An 18,818-nucleotide genomic window follows, 5' to 3' on the forward strand; every position below is an offset into this window, starting at 1 on the left:
AACGTTCTGCCCATAACGTAATAAGTTATTACGTTATGGGCATGTTATTACGTTATGGGCCTTACACTAAAAAAAAGCTTTGATAATGTAATAACAATGCCCATAACGTAATAACTGCCAGTAACGCACAGATGATTTCAGTATTTGCAATGCACTTTACTATTGTACTGTTCATATTTCGCCTGACCTCTATTGTTGCAGCAAATAACAGTGACTGGATATTTAAGTGGGCTTGCAGAGCAAGGCCAGATTCTAGTAATCTCTAAGTCAGTGGTTCCCAAACCTTTTTCCCCGCGCACCCCCTTTCACATTTCAATGTGGTTCGCGCACCCCCTAAGCAAATGTTGCACCACCGCACATTTTGGGTAATCCTGATTTCCAATCGATCTGATGTTTTTTTTCTGCCATAATTAAAATAGAACTTATTGCATGACAAGTCTGTGAGTTAAAAATTACACTTCAGATGGATCCTTCCAATTAAAACTACCTGACGTTCATTCATACTGGATAAAAAACACACATATCCACCCTGCTCTATTCAGCTCGGGCACCCCCTGGTGACAGGCCGCGCACCCCCAGGGGTGCACGCACCACAGTTTGGGAAACCCTGCTCTAAGTAAAGTTTATGCTTGCTTGCTTGCTTTATTCTCTTGTGCAGGGCAGTAAAAATAGAAAATGGATCTCCTCCTAGGCCTTTCCAGATAGAGACACCGTTCAAACACTAAAACGACCGGCTCGGCTTGGAGATCATTTGTTCTGCTATAGCGTGTCCGTGTCTCTTGTCGTTTTTTCGCTTTTTGGCGATTTTGTGCAAGTTTGGGTCCCCATTGAAAACAATGGTAGAACCTTCATGAACCAAGGTTCCGCCACTCTAAAGATCAGAGTGTAGGAGGCTTTTTCGTTCATAAAAAATCAACACTTTCACCTAGAAGTTTAGTTGACGCATTGTTAGCGAGCTCTATGGGATGTCTCCAAATTGTCAAAGTTTTATCTCCCAACTCCCATTACTTTTTAAATGGCAGGTGTGTAAAAACGACAGGGCTTTTACATTGGTTTTCCCATTGAGGCTTGAAGTGCCTTTTTCAAGAGGTCAGCGCATGTCCCACAAGAGGTCTATTTGTGACTGAACCGTTTAACCTATAAACTTCATTCAGAGACTGTTAGAGAGATCACACGTATGACTCCGATCAGTAAGCAGGACACGTGCCAATTCCTTTTAGTTTTTTAGCAACATCAAGCTAAAGACAAAAAAAACTGTTTCTGATTCTGCCCTCTGCCTTAGAGCACCATACTAACTGCCATTCAGTCAATCAGAACAGGTGCAGCCAATATAGGGTTCCATCTCAACTGTCACTTTCTCTCAACATTCTATTCTTAACGAGCAACTGCTCTGTAGTTCTAGAAGTCTATTGTTCAGCTCTTCAATGCCATGTAATATTGTCTTGCTGTAATGCTTTTCATAGGCAGCTGCTTGGCCCAATGGTAATAGTCCTGCAATATGGAGGTTGGGAGCTTGAATCCCACTCGGACTCATGTTGATTTTCAAAATTATATCATATGCAGTGTTCCTTATCCAGTTTAAAAAATACCATGTATGTCATTTAGCATATCCCCAAAACGCAGAGCTACAACACTTTCAAGATGGCTGAATCCAAGATGGCTGAATTGTTTGGCCCATAACTTCTGACTGGGTGGATGGATTTTTTTCCAACATTTCTTTTAGCTTTGTTTTCTCAATAGTACTTTGTTTCATCTCTGCCCCAAAAGGCAAGCCCGCTTCCAGCATTTTCTGTGAGAATGCAATCTATCCTTATCCTCTGCATTTCCTATGTGTTCAATCCAATTGTCTAACTACAAAGTTTTTAGCTATTATAATAATGACAAATACTGTACATAGCCTACAGTATTCAAAATTTCAATTCCTTTAATGCAAACATTTGAACTGCAAATTTCATACATGAACTACACAAATAGTGAAATTAAATGTCTTTTGTTTGTTATACACAAAATAATGTTAATTAAAATGACAGACTGCTATTCTGTATAACATTCTATTTTACCAGAATACTTTTCATCATATTGAAATGTAAAACACACACACATACTGTAGCATCCTCAACATAAACATTAGGTAAAATGAGTTCAACATAAAATTGGCATTACTTTCCATAAATATCATGGCTGAAGTGTTGGAGTGTGCTGTGATCTTGCTTTGTTCTGACTCAAACTTTTAAATGTAAAAAATGTAAACAAACAAAATATGCATACTCAACATAAACATAAGGTAGAATAACATCCACATACTGTAATACTGATGTTACTTTTTCCGGTAAATGTCCTTGATCTTGTAAATTTCGTAGCCTACATGACTAAGAAGTATCCACGCTTTCATCCATTGGCTGTTCTCGCATAATAAGCCTTTCAGTCGTGTGCTGAGAAGGCTGCCACGTCCAGCAGCCTTGTACAGCTTCATGATGCTTATTGATATGTCACCTCCACAGTCGCCTTCAAGTAGGCTCTCCACAAGAGCATCTCATAGGCCTATATTTTTTTTGATTAAACATGGTGCACAGCTGACGGATCAGGTGTGACACTAAAGCGATGGTTCAGGGTAGATTCACCCTAATGCCATTTGAACCGTGACATCCATCCAGTAGTCCACCCAAAGTGTTTTCTGGCTTGGGCGAACATTAGCAGAGTTACCGAGTTATAGTATGGCTATTCCGAATAGCTTGGCCTAAGTGCTATTGGGCATTCACATACATCTCCAAACCTACCTCAGAAAATTAACATGTCATGACACCAAACTTCTACAGTAGTACAAATATGGTCTCTATTCACCAAACTAAGCATTTGGAAGTTTGGAAATAGTGCTGGAGTTTATTATTATCAACTCAAGCTGAATAGATTCTGTCCTGCTAAAGCTTTGCCATCAGGGGCAGAGGCAGGATCAACATCAGGGACATAGACTGAGTCACCATCAGACAAGGAGGCAGCTTCAGCACCATGGCAGAAAACTACTCCGAACCATCACTTTAAATGCCCCGAGCATGGCCATATCTTGTTCAAGGACAAAACCAATACTTTTCTGTAAAACCTCTGAAGGTTAATAGGGAGCTCCATGACACATGGGTTTTTCAGCACCAGGGGCAGAGGCATCATCAACATCAGAGACAGAGACAGGGTCACCATCAGGGACAGAGGCAGGGTCACCATCAGGAACAGAGGCAGGATCAACATCTGGAGTAGAGGCAGGGTCACCATCAGGAACAGAGGCAGGGTCACCATCAGGGGCAGAGGCAGGGTTACCATCAGGGACAGAGGCAGGGTCACCATCAGGGACAGGGGCAGGATCAACATCAGAGACATAGGCAGAGTCACCATCAGACAAGGAGGCAGCTTCAGCTAAGGCCAAGACCTTTAGGTCTGAATACGTCGAACCGGACCGAACTGTTTGATATACCCGCAAAAACTGAAAAGGGACTTATGCTTCCTATGAGGACTCTTGTGCTTCCTGTGAGGACTCTTTCCAGTGTGTTCTATTTTTATATTCAAGCAAAATTGTAAAATAGCCCCTGCTGGAAAACAGACCCCTTAATTCTAATGAATCTATTCTCTTAATCCACTTCAATCTCAAATGTAAACTAGACTGCCTGTGCAGTCGCCTTTGGCTGCTTAAGGTATATCCCCGCAACGCAACGCTTCCAGTCCCCCATCATTCCTACCACTCCCGTCCACCTTTTCATAAACGTATATGATAAATACAAAATATTAAAGAAATATATTTAATATCTATACATAGATCAATGACGTGCATAGGCTTAAAACCAAATGACTATTGTGAAAATGAAGCAAAAAATGGGGCAAATGGTAACACTGTTTTAATGGTTCACTATTACAGTGAATATAGCACATTAGGTACAGACAGTGTAACAATATTTAATACCATGTAATACCAGTGTAACACCATGTACCAATTTTGTACTACATCATGTATTTTTGTGTAAGTGGTATTACATGGTATTGTATATTGTTACACTGGTATTACACTAGTATTACATGGTATTACATACTGTACATTGGTTATTACACTGTACCTGGTAATGCATATTGTTACACTGGTATTACACTAGTATTACATGGTATTAAATACTGTTACACTGTACCTAAATAATATGGTAGATTCACTGAAATGGTGAACTGTTAAAATAAGGTAGTACCGGGCAAATCAATCCACCCAGTCAGAAGTTATGGGCCAAATAAAAATTCCGCCATTTTGAAACTGTTGACCTCCAAACTCAAATCAGTTCATGAACCTACCCTAGAGCATTAACACACCAAATCTGGGACAAATCCGTCCGACTGGTCAGAAGTTATGAGCCAAACAAAAATTCGGCCATCTTGAATTCAGCCATCTTGAAAGTGTTGGCCTCCAAACTCGAATAAGTTCATGAACCTACCCTAGAGCATTAACACACCAAATCTGGGAGAAATCCATCCGACTGGGCAGAAGTTATGAGCCAAACAAAAATTCGCCATCTTGAATTCAGCCATCTTGAAAGTGTTGGCCTCTAAACTCGACTACGTTCATGAGCCCACCCTAGAGCATTAACACACCAAATACCAGGACTTTTTTAAAGATACTGTCTGGACGATAGCTCAAAAACGAATCAAGTGATTTGGACAAAACTTTGTGGAGCTATTAGTAATGACCCAAGGAACAAGTGATTAAATTCTGGTGGTGATCCGGATCACGAACCGGAACCAGGACTTTTCAAAAGATTCTTCACTATCTAGACGCCCCCTAGTAACCAGAAATTGAATTGCGAGAACAGCACTAAAACAAGGCAGAAAGATTTAGGGTGTAACATGGTCAAATGTGTCAAGCAGCATCCTTGGCGGAAGTCTGCGCTCTCTGAGTGCTTCTTGTTACATTTTATTTACTGAATAAAATTTAGATAGTTAACAGTTTAGTATTATTAGCATGGTTAGCAATACCTGTCAACCAACTTTAGCTAATGTTAACTTGAAACACTTGGCTACACATTTACCATTGTTGCTATTTGACGCTATTGGCTTTTTTATGTTTCAAATGGGCCCAAATGATTACATTACTGGCAGTTATTACGTTATGGGCATCGTTATTACATTATCAACGCTTTTTTTAGAGTAAGGCCCATAATGTAATAACCTGCCCATAACGTAATAACTTATTACGTTATGGGCAGAACGTTATTACGTTATGGGTAAGGAATTTTTATTACGTTATGGGCAAGTTATTACGTTATGGGTTTTATTACGCCCAAATTATTACGTTATGGGTAGTTATTACGTTATGGGCAGTTATTACGTTTTGGGTTCTTACAAGATCCATTAATGTAAAGTTTTGTTTCATTGATAACAAAATTCTACAATTTTGTGGATGGCTTTATTCATGCTATGAACCTTGTCATTGAGAAAGTTTATATCAAATTTTATCCAAAAAAAACAGTCTTCAATTTTGCATTCAGTCCTCATAGGTTAATTCATTAAAGTAATAGTTGTTTCGGGTAAAGTAGCAGCTTTCTGTGCTTTGGTGTCATTTGTGTCTTTTGCAGTGCAGAGAGGGTCAACCTACATACCACAGCCCCACCTTCAATCCCACATGCCTGTCTGTCAGCCATTTTGGTGCACGGTGCACAAACAAGGGCTCCCTCTCTCCCCCCCAGATAAGTACTAAGTATGTATGTGGTGCATGTGTGGGTTTGTGGACGGTGTGTGTGTGTGTTATATGTAGTATGTGGTGTGTGTGTGTGTGTATGTGGTGTGTGCACATGTGTGTTTATGTATGTGGTGTGTGTGCATGTGTGTGTGTATGTATGTATGCGGAGTGGAGTCTACCTCCATATGGAGAAGTGGCAGAGGTGGAGTCTGAATAGAGGTGTGTGTGTGTGTGTGTGTGTTGGGGCAAGTGGCATTGGGCAAGGCGTGTGTGTGTGTGTGTGTGTGTGTGTGTGTGTGTGTGTGTGTGTGTGTGTGTGTGTGTGTGGTGGGGTGCATCTGTCACAGAGAGCACTGTCTCTCTCTCCCTCTCTCCTCTGCTGCTGTTGTTTCTCCCACAATCCCTTTCACCCCTCAGGCAGGCCCCCTCGTCAGGGCCCCATCTCCCTCTCTCTGTCTCTCTCTCTCTCTCACACACACACACACTCACACACACATACACACACAGACACACTCACACGCCCCTCGCCCACCACCCAATGGGAATTCCTGAGCATCTAAAACCCCTGGGCCGGCCGATGGTGGCCACCCAGCCCCTAAAGAATAGGACTCCACTCCACTCTGTCTACACTGATAGACTACACTCTACCCTGTCTGCAGTGGGAAACATGCAGATTCAGATTCAGAAAACTTTATTAATCCCATCAGTGGGAAATTAAGTTTGAAGTCCCAGTCTCCACCACTCAGCAATAAATAGTGTAAATAAATTAAAAAGTTAAAACAATATAGAAACACAAGCACCAAAGAAAATAAAAAATAAATAAGAAGATAAGACATATACATCTTAACACACACAAACAGTCAAACACCCTGTCCTGTCAGTGATGAACAGCGCTTAGTAAATCAAAGATTTTCACAAGCTTTCACAAAAGTTTTCACAAAATATTATAATAAAATAATGTAAAAACAAGGTTTAGCTAATTGTATTAACTGACCACATACACGTTTAACACCAAAATAATGTTCAGCTGATAGTATCCACAGACCCCATGCAGTCAGGCTGTGTTCCTCGGAGAACAAACAGCTGTAAGTTTGTAATGTTTTTAACTGTGTGTGTCTGGGGTGTACACTGTGATTGTGCAGTGGCCTTATAATTGTCCCATACTATTCTGCGTAGTTGCATTAATAAGATGCATTGTGTAAAAATCCAAGTATTCATTATGACTGGGAAAATTGCACTTTTCATAGATGAAAAAGTGGCTCTTCTCCATATGTGCTATTTTCAATTTCCAGGAAAAAAAACGATTTTTTTTTAGATGCAAACGAACTGTACTTTGGTCATACTAGTAATTATCACTTTATTATTTAGTGAATATTTATGAAAAGATCCAATTTGACAATATCACCAGTTTCAATGAGCAGCACAGTTGATATACTCTGGCCACCACCATTCTACACAGTGCACCTTTAAAGAAAAACATGATGTTAGTGATCAACCCTTTAAGACAAAGAAAAGAAAGTGTAGGTGCTTGTTCAGGTATGTCATTTCATAATGTAGGTTGATAAACCATAATTCCAGTTCATATTGTAAGTTTAGTAAATTATGTTACTGCTGTTACAGTACAGAACCAAAGTCAATTCCATTGACAAAGTACATTTCCGTATACGAGAAATTTGATTCCAGAGATGGTATGTTGGTCTTGTTGTTATTGAATAATAGCACCTGCAGTTTGGTGTGTCCATTTGCTGTACTTTTTGTGTAATTAACCATGCATAACACAGACTTAGGAGTTTTTGGGGGTCTATGGGCGCTGTGGGGTAGAAGTAACTTGAAGGCAAACGCTGAGAGCGTAACTATCTTTAGCAAACATTCAATTAACCATGACCCCTGACCCCGGGCAATGGTCTTCAAACAACATGACACAACCATACCAATTCCTCAAAAGCAGAAGCAGCGGGCTTAGTAGTGCTGTGTGTGTGTGTGTGTGTCTATGCATATGTGAGCTTTCAAAAAGTTGGAATGCTGCAAACACACTTGCTATGATTGTGCTTTACATTACGTTATTTTATGACATTGCACTTAGCGGGCGCTTTTTTATCCAAGGCAACACACAGCTTGTCCCAAAAAGTGCTTACATAGGCCTACCATGTTCCTCAGTTATTACAAGATGGCTACTAAGCAGATGAACTCCTGTATGTAATCTAGAACAGACTGAAGCTGAATGGGAAATATTCACTTATATACATGTAGAATATAGAATATGTTTTTCAATGACATTCCTTGTTCATTGAAGCAATAAATAATTAAAATAATAGGTTAGAAAAGTAAGGTAAGCGTACCCATTAAGCCCATGTACCCTTTAAGCCCACTTTCAACTTTGAGGTCAATTTAAAGAAAGGGAAAAGGTGGATTTTGTTTGTTCATCACCCTATCCAATTAAAGGGTTTAGTAACTGACAAAATGTTTTTTATTGCAAACAAATCACATTTTTTATTGTTGAGTAATCCCTGTCCAAGTGAATCCAGTCTCCGGACTACTGACAAGAAGTCGCCTCAAAACTTTGCTGTTTTGGGACATGTCAGAAATCATAGAATTTCAGCTAGTTGAAGTCAAATGTTTTGAAAATACTTTCATATTTAGTGAACTAAGAGGTAAATGTAATGATTTTTATATATAAACGTCCAGTGTTTTGCCAAATTATAGCATATCCCTTCAAATGGAAAGATGTGTTTTATGAGCGAGCAAACGCCGATATTCTCTTGATACAACCACACACCATCTTTATTTTACTCTGATGTAAGACTTAAGGTGGTTAGGTGTGAATTCTAAGCATATTCCAGTTTGTTTGGCATTGATCTTGAAAGAAATGCATCATAAAATGTTTTGTGGAGCTGATTATTTCCATAAAATAGCTTTTTGTATAGGCGGGCTTAATGGGTACTAGGTGGGCTTAAATGGTACAGCCCATTGAAATCCATGCAAGCTGGCATGCATGCTAATGAAAAATGCCTTTGAGGGACATAAAAAGTGCTGTACAATCTCAAATTGTTGGTTAAAAAGGTGTAATGTAATGAACTAACTATAATCAATACGAAAAAATAAATTTCTCTGTTTGGATGAAGATTTTTATGAAGTATATGAAGTAAGAGATGCCGTAATATTTAATTAGGTTTTATGCATTATTTTTTGAGCAAATCTTACATTTTTGGTCTGAAACCATTTATGCCATGTAGGCTACACTGTTTAAACTCAATTCACACACCTCACCAGGTATTTTGATAGAGAAATAACTATATGAGCTTATTTGGAACACAAGTGGGCTTAAATGGTACCAATGGTACCATTTAAGCCCATTCAGACTTTTCACTTTTCTCGTAAAAAATCTTCACATTGTACTTTGATATATTCATCAACTCAGTGACAAACATTGAGAAGAGAGGTAAATCTTACTATTTAACAGATTATTTCACAAAAAATTATGTGAAGATGATTGAAAAATAAAGAAATTTAGATTTTGGTGGGCTTAATGGGTACGCTTACCTTACTTTAAAAAAAATCTCAAACACATATCCATAGTCCAATCACACACATCCACAAACCAAAGTACTTCAAGTCAAGTCAGCTTTTATTGTCAGTTTATTCATATATATGCGCAGATCATTGAGGAAATTGAAATTACGTTTTCTCTCTTATACCATGAAAGGATATAGACATACATGGCACTGACATTTACAGACTGACATCAAAGTGCAAGACAGGACATAAACCTCACCCACCCATCCATACATATCGCAGCCATACATGATGCCCATATTTATTTTGTTGGTGTAAAAACTATGCTTTGGTAGTACTATATGCACATAATTTAGCTTCATGACTTCATAATGAACTAACTACAGCAGAGAGACTGGATTATATTCTTATAGAATCTCTGACTACAGTCTAGAATGTGAGTCACTTTGGTGCGGTTCCTACATTTTGCACCCGAGTATTTTAGGCATGTATTTTGTCCCCTCCGTTTACATTACTGTGAAATCAGCTGTTCTACATTCAGATTTCATCACTAATAACAAGTTCAAGGAAATTCAACAACGAAAGCTTTATTATGCCGCATTAGATTAAGGTTTATTGAAAGTACACTTGCATACACAGGGAATTTTCCCCTTGTTAGACTTTACATATTTATTACATTGGTGAACCCTCAGTATATGGCATATGGGCAGTCATGGGTAAGCGGTTACGGAGTCAGACTTGTAGCCCAAAGGTTTCCGGTTCAACTCGCGACCTGCCAGGTTGGTGGGGGGAGTAATTAACCTGTGCTCTCCCCCATCCTCCCCCATGGCTGAGGTACCCTGAGCATGGTACCGTCCCGCCGCACTGCTCCCTTGGGGCGCCATTGATGGCTGCCCCCTTGCACGGGTGAGGCATAAATGCAATCTCGTTGTGTGCAGTGTTCACTTGTGTGCTGTGGAGTGCTGGGTCACAATGGCAATGAGAGTTGAGGTTTCCCAATGGGGTTTAAAAAAAACAACAACAACAAAGAAAAACCCATTGCATTCACTAGGAAATGGAGAAAAATAATGCACAATGGAGGCAACAATAACCACATAATGTCATTGACTCACAGGGCACATTTTATACGACAAAATATTGATTCATAAATGAAAATACAGTGTTCAAGACGATGACACCTGACTCAGTAACAGTCAATGCTTGAAGCCCTTCCACTGAGCCATATGGGCTCTGCATGCCTGCTGCATGAGCAGGCTATGGGCCTATAGTGTGTATACTCTGACTGCAGCCATGTTTAGGCTTCTCCATATAGCCTGCAGTTTTTGGCGACGGCGCTTCTCTCATATACAGCCACCAACAACACCAACACCACCACCACCACTTCCACCCACCAATCATCTCTCCCTCTCTCTCTCCCTCTCTCTCTCTCTCTCTCTCTCTCCCTCTCTCTCTCCCTCTCTCTCTCTCTCTCTCTCTGCTTCAGTGGGGAGCTGGCGAAAGCTTAAGGTATACCTCACATGTGTCTGCGTTACCAAGACAACAGCCAGCCACCCAATCAGCATGTAATACGGTGGGCCGTGTCAGGGTTATGGATGGTGGTGGTGGTGATGATGATGGTGGTGTGTGGCGTCAGCCTTTTCTCCCCCACCTCTCTCGCTCTCTTTCTCTCCCTCTCTCCGGTGGCTAGCCTATAAGGCTCGCCGTGCCAAGGCTAGGCTGTGTGTTTGTTTTTATCTGCTACAACCTCCCTCATATGTGACACAGGCACACCCATACATGGAGAGAGCATGACTATACAAGGTAAAACTTAAAATGTAGGTCACTCGCACTCAGGAAGTGAAAAACTGATGGTCTTTTTTCTTGGTGGAACAATGACTGCTTTGTTTACAAGTCCATTTTTTGATAGAGGTCTGGGTCTGAGTAAAAAAAGACTGGTTAACTTACTAACGTTGGCGAGAATATTAACGTCGAACAATAACTCTGTGGGCAAAATAAATAATTTGGTAGCCAACTGAATTACTAACACTGAATGGCATGAGTTTTCTACATTTAATGCCGCTTCATTGATTTTTTTTTGTAAATGATCTAGACACATTAGCTGCAAAAAGTCTTCCACTAACAACCACCATTTGTAACCCAGAGTTATCTGAGAAAAGCTTTTCTCTCAGACTCTTGGACAAACAGCCTTCCAAAGAGGGAGAGGTCCTCTCCTCACTGCGAGGAATACAAGTTGCTCCCCTTCCCTCGACAGTGCAAGCCCGCCATTTACGGCAGTGTGTTTGTGGCTAAAATCATTTATGTGAACACGCTACCCTAAGTGTCCATTCAAGTGTCTTTAAAAGTAACAGCGTGTGGGCACACAGTTTATAATTATTATTATTTTGTACGTGTCAGATTTTTATCCTATAATGAGTTAAAAAAAAAAAAACCAAGAACAATATAATACATGTATAAAAGTGTTGCATGTATTGCCATTTTGTATATATTATTATATATATGGCAATACCCACATAGTCTGGCATAATTAAAATGGATAACCCCATTGCCATTTCCACGATTTTTGTTTTGTTTTTGTTTGGAAACTGAAAGCGAAATGATGAGAATTCTAAACACACACAATCGATGGTATCAGAGCTGCTAACGCCAAAGACGTCACCTTACTGCTGTGTCTATGTATTTGAACAATGAAACATTAAACCAGTTGCATTAATGTAACCTGCTTTGCCTTCTTTTGTGTATTTCAAGGAAAGCGCTACGGTAACAATGTTGCACTTGGTGCGCTCTCCATCTGCGCATGCCTAGTTTTCCTGGCATAGCGAGCCAGACGCGTGCAAGTATCTCACGATTCCGCTTGTTCGCCGCTCCGACCTTTTCCCCAGTTTGTGTGAACCGAGTTCACCGGGTTTACTCTGACACCGCTGACTCCTTAGTCACGCCCCCCAACAGCCACGCACCCTCTTTCCTCCAATCGACTCATGATCACGTACTGATCACGCGCTGCCTTCCCTCCCATTGGCTCGCAGCCGCTACACCTTTGTTTTTGATTGGTAAGATGTTACCACCCGCTATTCTGCAATGAATTTTGTTTCTGTTTTTTTTCTGACTTTCTTTTTTTCACGTCTCCCCACTTGATTCACTCAGCTGAGGTTGGACTGTGCCGCTTAAAGTGGTTACACTTATGAGCTCAGGACGCACGGAACGGAGTCGCAGGGCGCACAGTCTCTCTCCTTTTATTGACTTTTGACACATCAAGAGTGTTTTCCCCCCATATGCTGACTTTTACACCCAGTCCCGTCTCCGTATCCTGTCGGGTGAGTAGATTGAGACTGCTTTATTGAAAGTGCGCGTTTAGTATACTGTTTGCATATGTGTGGAGATGGGCTGCATCTCTGTTGTTTTGGCTTGGCGACTGGAGTGCGGTTAGAGATATACAACTTGCATGTTTAGAAAATTATCTAAATGTGTAAGGAACACGTCCTCTTTACAATTTTAAGGGACCATCTTACAGTGTATTTAAGGTCATGGGTGAATTGGGATGTTTGTTTTTTAACTGCGCTGAACTAATGCAAGTTGAATAGAAGCTACTGCGCCTCTGGTTTCGGTTACATGCTGTATCTACTTTCGATATAGTTTATAGGAGCAGTGAAAAAATCTGTGGCATTTTTATATAGCCTATACAGTGAGCTATATGACACTATCAAAATGTGTACACGCGTTGAATAAATATTTACTTACGGGTACACTGCAGTAGCCTACTATGATTCTGTAATTTATTTCTAGGCATGCTTCTTATTAGGAGGCATTGATGTTTCAAAGCACTGTCAGAGCGAATTGGCCCCAAGAACCATGTGTGTGGCATTTCATTTATTGTTATTTTTATTTCATTAGTCATGTTTTGAATGGAGTCCTCATTTATTGGCAGAAGGGTTGGCTATAGTTTAGTATAAATGGAGGTGTAACCTTAATTCAATACTTCCTGATGCGGGTTCCACCCCTGCACCAGCGCCGTTGCACTCACATGGCCCGCTCTGTTAGTGGGCACGTCACTGTTTAATCTATTTTTGGAGATGGGAGGTTCCCAGCCTCATAGTCAAATGTTATGTGAGACGCTGGGTGTTGCCGCGCTAACTGTCGAGCAGTGCCGCCGGCCCCCTTTACAGTGCTCGCTCCATCTCCCGCCCACCCCGAACAAGCCCTACGTGCAGTTGTGCATCTAGCAGATGCACTGCACAGGCCACTGGCTAACTTATATCGCATGAGGCTCACTACCGAGGGCCGCTGAATGTCACTGCTAGTAGCCCATAAGGATGTGGAGGTGAAGAGCGCTGTGCGTCACTGTTGCGCGTTGAGCAGCCGTGCGCGTTTTGGCGCAAATTAAGACTGTATTCAATAACTTTTTGAGAAATAATTATGAATTAAAAATATATATTTTAATATCCTATAAAAGTAAACGCCAGATCTAATATAGGCATTTAAAAAAATAATAATTTTGGATAAGCCAGATCTCAAAGCGAGTCATGATGCTTATTTGAAATTCCAGTCATGTGCCGATTAAGATGTAACTAAAAAAGGGTGGATGCTGCGCTTCTTCCTCATGCAGGTAAATTCACCGTGCTGTTCCGCTGTGGCGATGGAGAGAAACCGGCGCGACAGCGAGAGGTCCTGCTCCAGCCTCTTGGAGCACCACGACCTGGAGGCTGCAGAAGCCCTGGTCTGCATGAGCTCATGGGTGCAAAGGCCAGCACACAAACCGCGCCCCCTCACTCCAACCTCAGACTCCTGTGACTCCCTGGTGCTACATCCCGAAGTCACAGAGTCCCCCAAAGACATGGTGTCACTCTCCTCACTGGTAAGCACTAAGCAAGGACGGGTTACTGCAGGTTTACTGCCCTGGGGCCCCAAGAGTCAAGGGGACCCTGCAGCCCAAGCCTCTATATTTCCATTCTCATATTGCGTTAAAATCGTACTATAAACAATTGTTGTTGTTTTTTCAAAACTTCTCAACAACACAGACGCCGACATGTGGCCAAAAAACCCTAAACTGTTTTGTACACTAGCATCACCCATTATTTCATTCTTCATCATGTGTAGAAACGGAGCACTGAAAGACCTGGAAATTGAAGCAGAAAAGTGCCAACTATACTTTCGAAAAAAGAAACGCATTTGTACTCCCAACAAGGCGAAAATAACCTTGTAAATGTGAATACAAACCCATACATTCTAAACCATGAACAAATGGTTTGACATATTTGGGACACCACAGTGTGCCTTGCCTTGAATTGCAAGGCATGCCCACAACATATTTCACAGCAATGTAGCTGTTGTGATTCACTACAAATGTTTTTTCACTCCTTTGCCAACGTCTAACACACCTCCGTCTCTCTGTTCGTCCCTGGCAGTGTATGACTCCACCTCATAGCCCCAGCTTCGCCGAGACCTCAACCACCACTGTCCAAACCTTCTCAGGCCCACGCTCAGTCTTACCGCAGACCAGGCTTTGCTCAGCTCTACCAGGCAGGAGCGGCATCAGCCACCCTGGTCCACAGCCAGACTCAGCCATCTCCTCCACCACCACCAACACCTCTGCAGCTCTGATGGTACCACAGGAGACCACCGCCGCTGGGTCACAATGCAGAGCCATGGCAACCAGTGTTATCCGCCACACAGCAGACAGACCATTCACTGCCGTCATTCCAGCAGAGTCTGCTGCCGGGCAACAACAGGTGAGGCTGGTGGAGATGGAGAGCCAGGGACAGCAGCAGCACCACCAAGGGGAAACCAGAGCCACCATCTCCCCAGTCTTCACCATGGCACCTCAGCAGCACACCGAGCCACAGGACAGCACCTGGGCTGCTCCAACGCCGATGGAGGTGGTTCACAGACTGCCACAGGAAACGCAAGGCCTCCCTGTTGCCACAGCACCATCTCCAGTCTCGCCCCCCCAGGTCTTGCCGCCGCCACCACCACCATCGGCCGTGCCTAGCCCTCCTGTCCTCTGCCAGGTCTTTCCAGTGAACGGCCAAACAGGACTCATCTCTGCGTTCGTCCAGGCGCCGGTTCAGATGCAAGCTGCCTCCTCCGTCGCCGCCGCGGGCGGTCCCAAGCCGATCCTTCCCCAGTCCTCCACTCCGTTCCCACAGCAGGTTCTGGTGAGCTCCCCCGTGGGCCAGGGCACGGTGATGTTCGTGGTTCCTCAGTCTTCCATGTCCCAGCCACAGCCGGGCCCCCAGAGCGTGGTCACCCTGGGCAACACCAAGCTCCTCCCCCTGGCCCCGGCACCCGTCTACATGCCCTCGGGTCAGAGCGGAGGCGCGGCGCAGGCTGACTTCTCGCGCCGGCGAAACTACGTCTGCAACTTCCCCGGTTGCAAGAAGACCTACTTCAAGAGCTCTCACTTGAAAGCACACCTCAGAACCCACACAGGTCCGTCTACTTCTCATATTGAAGGTTTTTGTGCTGACTGACACTAAAGATCACTTAGAAAAAGCTTGAACATTTGAATTAATGCTTTTGTCATGTTGATGTGCTCTTTTCGCAGGAGAGAAACCGTTCAGTTGTCACTGGGAGGGCTGTGACAAGAAGTTTGCACGTTCGGACGAACTCTCTCGGCACCGGCGCACACACACGGGCGAGAAGAAGTTTGTGTGTCCAGTGTGCGACCGGCGCTTCATGCGGAGCGATCACCTGACCAAGCACGCCCGGCGGCACATGACCACCAAGAGGGCCTCAACGTGGACCTCAGAAGTTCGTGACCTCAACAAAATGGCCGGTGCCAAGGCACCGCCAACCAACTCCTCTGTTCCTCTCAGCGTACTTGTACCCGTCTCAAACTAGACAAACATGTCTTAGGCTCCACGAGCCACCTCAGGACAGCATCCCATTGAACATTATATCACGGGAGAACACAAGTGACAAATAAAATACAAAATGGCTGCTACTACCCCCTCAAACGTGGACAGAAACTGACTTTGCACTGGATTTTTAAAAATACATCGTTGTTTATACTTTCTTTATATAGATTTTTTGTTTACTTTTGTACAAGTAATGTTTTCTCAAAACATATGCACTCTTTTTGCCAAAGCCTTCGCATTTACAGTATGATATCTGTTACTCCTCATCTATATCTGTATATTTGTATATATAATATCTATATATGAATGTAATGTGTACTCCATCTTGCATTTATTGACAATATATAAATACATAAATGTTATTGATGTGCTTAAGTCTGTAAGTGGACAGTATTCATATATGTGGTACTATCTACTGTCTTGTCTTGCTTTGCATTATTTAATAAACATTTGTTTGTAAAAGTATTGCCTATTACTACATTAAATGAATAATGAAAGTCCATAATTCACAGGCAATGGGCATAGGCATAGGCCTATTTGAAGAATTACTGTAGGGCTTTTCAAAAAAAATGAAGAGAAAAACTCACAAGAACTGGTAGAGAATTGGTTAAAAAAAGGGAAGAACTATTATTGTATGGGCCAGGGGCGAGGAACCTGTTTCAATCGAGGGGCCACTTCAAATTCATCCGAGGGCTGTAAAAGTCCTCTGAGGGCCATACTATGAACACAAACCAGGATTTCCCCCTGCACTGAAGACTTATATTGAAGGCAGACACTTTTAAAACAGACCCTACCTTGTCTAAGTCCCATGAATATAACTTAATTGTACTGCAAATGTAATTTCTAAGATTCCTTTACAAAATATGTACTTTTATGTGAACTGCAAAACATTAAAATTACATCTGGGGCTGGATGAAACTGCCTCAAGGGCCGCAAATGGTCCTCGAGACATCCCCATAGGCTATGAATGGATCTGAATGCATTTTTATATGATAATCTTGGGAGAAAAATAAGCAACCATAGGCTCAATAAAAATAGTTACAGTAGCTGAATAATGGTTGCCATATCTGACGACATTTTCACATGATGTGTCCTGTTACACAACAGTGATGCTTCTCTCCCAGTTCATCTCTCCACAACACCCAGTAACAGGCCTCCGCCAACCAGACGGGGTTGTGGTGGAATGGTTAGGGGGCGCGACCAATCGCAGAGAGGACAGATTTGCAACATGGTTACAGGCTTTTGGTTGGTTAAGCAAACGCCCGCCCATTCGCCTTACTGACCGACTTTCTCAGATAGGAAAAAGATTTGGAAAACATTCATTATTCGTTCAGCATCATTGCCTGTTGTTGCAGAATCACAAAATTAAGTTTAACATAATTCCTGCGCACACAAACGGTCTGAATAAAGCCAATCAGGACGTAGAATGAACACCCAAACTTCACATTTCGCAGATTTTCTACATTCACTTTGAGGCTTTGCCGTAGCCTATGGAAATTCTCTGCGTTCCTCCCGTTCAATAAAATTGGCCAATTGTAGCAGGATGCCAAGGATTGGCAGCACCAAGCGAAGCATCCATTTCATATCTTGGGTCATGGAGTTCCTTGTGTTCCATAACAGCTCACAGGGGCTTCAGTCAGCGCTGTCCTACATATTATATAAGCTAAACGTGGATCACATTAAATGCTCGTTTCCTGGATAAAAGAATGCGTGCAGGAATATATATAAAAAAAGGAGCGCGCGCGCTACGGGTAATTTTGCCGCTCTTTCCACAAATGCATGGAAAACAGAAAATAATAATCTGCAATAACCTGTGGCTATTTAGAATGCCGTTTTGCGTCGGCACAGTCTCTTTAAGTTAATATATCACACCAAATAAAGTCGAAGCTCGGTGCAAAAGGAACTTTTATCATCCTCTATCGCTTTTCATTCCGTTCTTCTTTTGTTCCTTTCTCTTCTCCTTTTCTTTTCTTTTTCAAAATATAGTTTGTGACCGTTTTAATTCCTCACAAACAAAGGAGTAGGTGAAGCCGCACTCTTTTCGCAACCTTCAAGCGCCCTCTGGTGTCAGAAAGCTAAAATTATAAGCTGGGGCCAGACGATGCCAGAATAGGCCTACACTACACTAGACAAAGGCCGTTATATTTTATTTAATTGTTTGTCATTTTTAATATGCTTTTTGAAATTAAGATATTGGAAAAACAAAATTGTTAAATGGCCATTGTGTGATTGTGGTTGGTTTGATTTGATTTTTATTAGGCTATAATCGGTGATCATTGGCCTATCCAGAGATCGTAGAATATAGTGCCCTCAACGTCGTCTTGGCCCTGTATATTACAGAGCTCTCCATTCCGTATTGCCAATCTACAGCTCATTTTCCTCCCAAATATTTCTCGCCACGCCTACCCACCCAAGCTTCAAGTCTCCATCATAACTCTCAGCCATCTATTTAACCCAATTTATTTATTTATTTTTTACCTTATCTTTGCAATTTCCCTGTTTTTTAAAGGTGCACATGTAATGTTTTTTGTAGTTTAGTTCTATGTTTAGTTTCATGCTGCCCATTCACAAATGTTACATTTTTCATGTATACTTACCACAACCTTCAAATTCCAAGTATTCTTTATGACTGGAAAAATGGCACTTTTCATTCATGAAAAGGGGGATTATCTCTATGGTCCATCATTTTGAATTGACATTTTAGCTGGGGAAAAAAACCTCTCTGTACTTTGGTCATACTAATAAACATTATC

The 18,818-nt window shown here is 41.9% G+C and overlaps 1 protein-coding gene across 1 annotated transcript; it reads left to right on the plus strand.

Moving 5' to 3' along the window:
- The first annotated feature begins 12,348 nt into the window (after positions 1-12,348).
- klf11a (Kruppel like factor 11a) lies at positions 12,349-16,527 on the plus strand. The gene is made up of 4 exons (XM_063223139.1): positions 12,349-12,525; positions 13,815-14,063; positions 14,614-15,637; positions 15,753-16,527. The coding sequence occupies exons 1-4, from the start codon at positions 12,484-12,486 to the stop codon at positions 16,046-16,048; spliced, it is 1,611 nt and encodes a 536-aa protein (XP_063079209.1). The 5' UTR covers positions 12,349-12,483; the 3' UTR covers positions 16,049-16,527.
- Positions 16,528-18,818: the final 2,291 nt, after the last annotated feature.

The sequence above is a fragment of the Engraulis encrasicolus genome, chromosome 18, assembly GCF_034702125.1.
Source record: "Engraulis encrasicolus isolate BLACKSEA-1 chromosome 18, IST_EnEncr_1.0, whole genome shotgun sequence".
In the NCBI taxonomy this organism is placed as follows: Eukaryota; Metazoa; Chordata; class Actinopteri; order Clupeiformes; family Engraulidae; genus Engraulis; species Engraulis encrasicolus.

What these genes read in the sequence shown, in the direction of transcription:
- klf11a (XM_063223139.1), top strand. Translation starts at nt 12,484, where the DNA reads ATGCTGACTTTTACACCCAGTCCCGTCTCCGTATCCTGTCGG. An exon ending in CCGTCTCCGTATCCTGTCGG is followed by an intron (nt 12,526 to 13,814) that starts GTGAGTAGATTG and finishes TTCCTCATGCAG; the next exon opens with GTAAATTCACCGTGCTGTTC. An exon ending in TGGTGTCACTCTCCTCACTG is followed by an intron (nt 14,064 to 14,613) that starts GTAAGCACTAAG and finishes CGTCCCTGGCAG; the next exon opens with TGTATGACTCCACCTCATAG.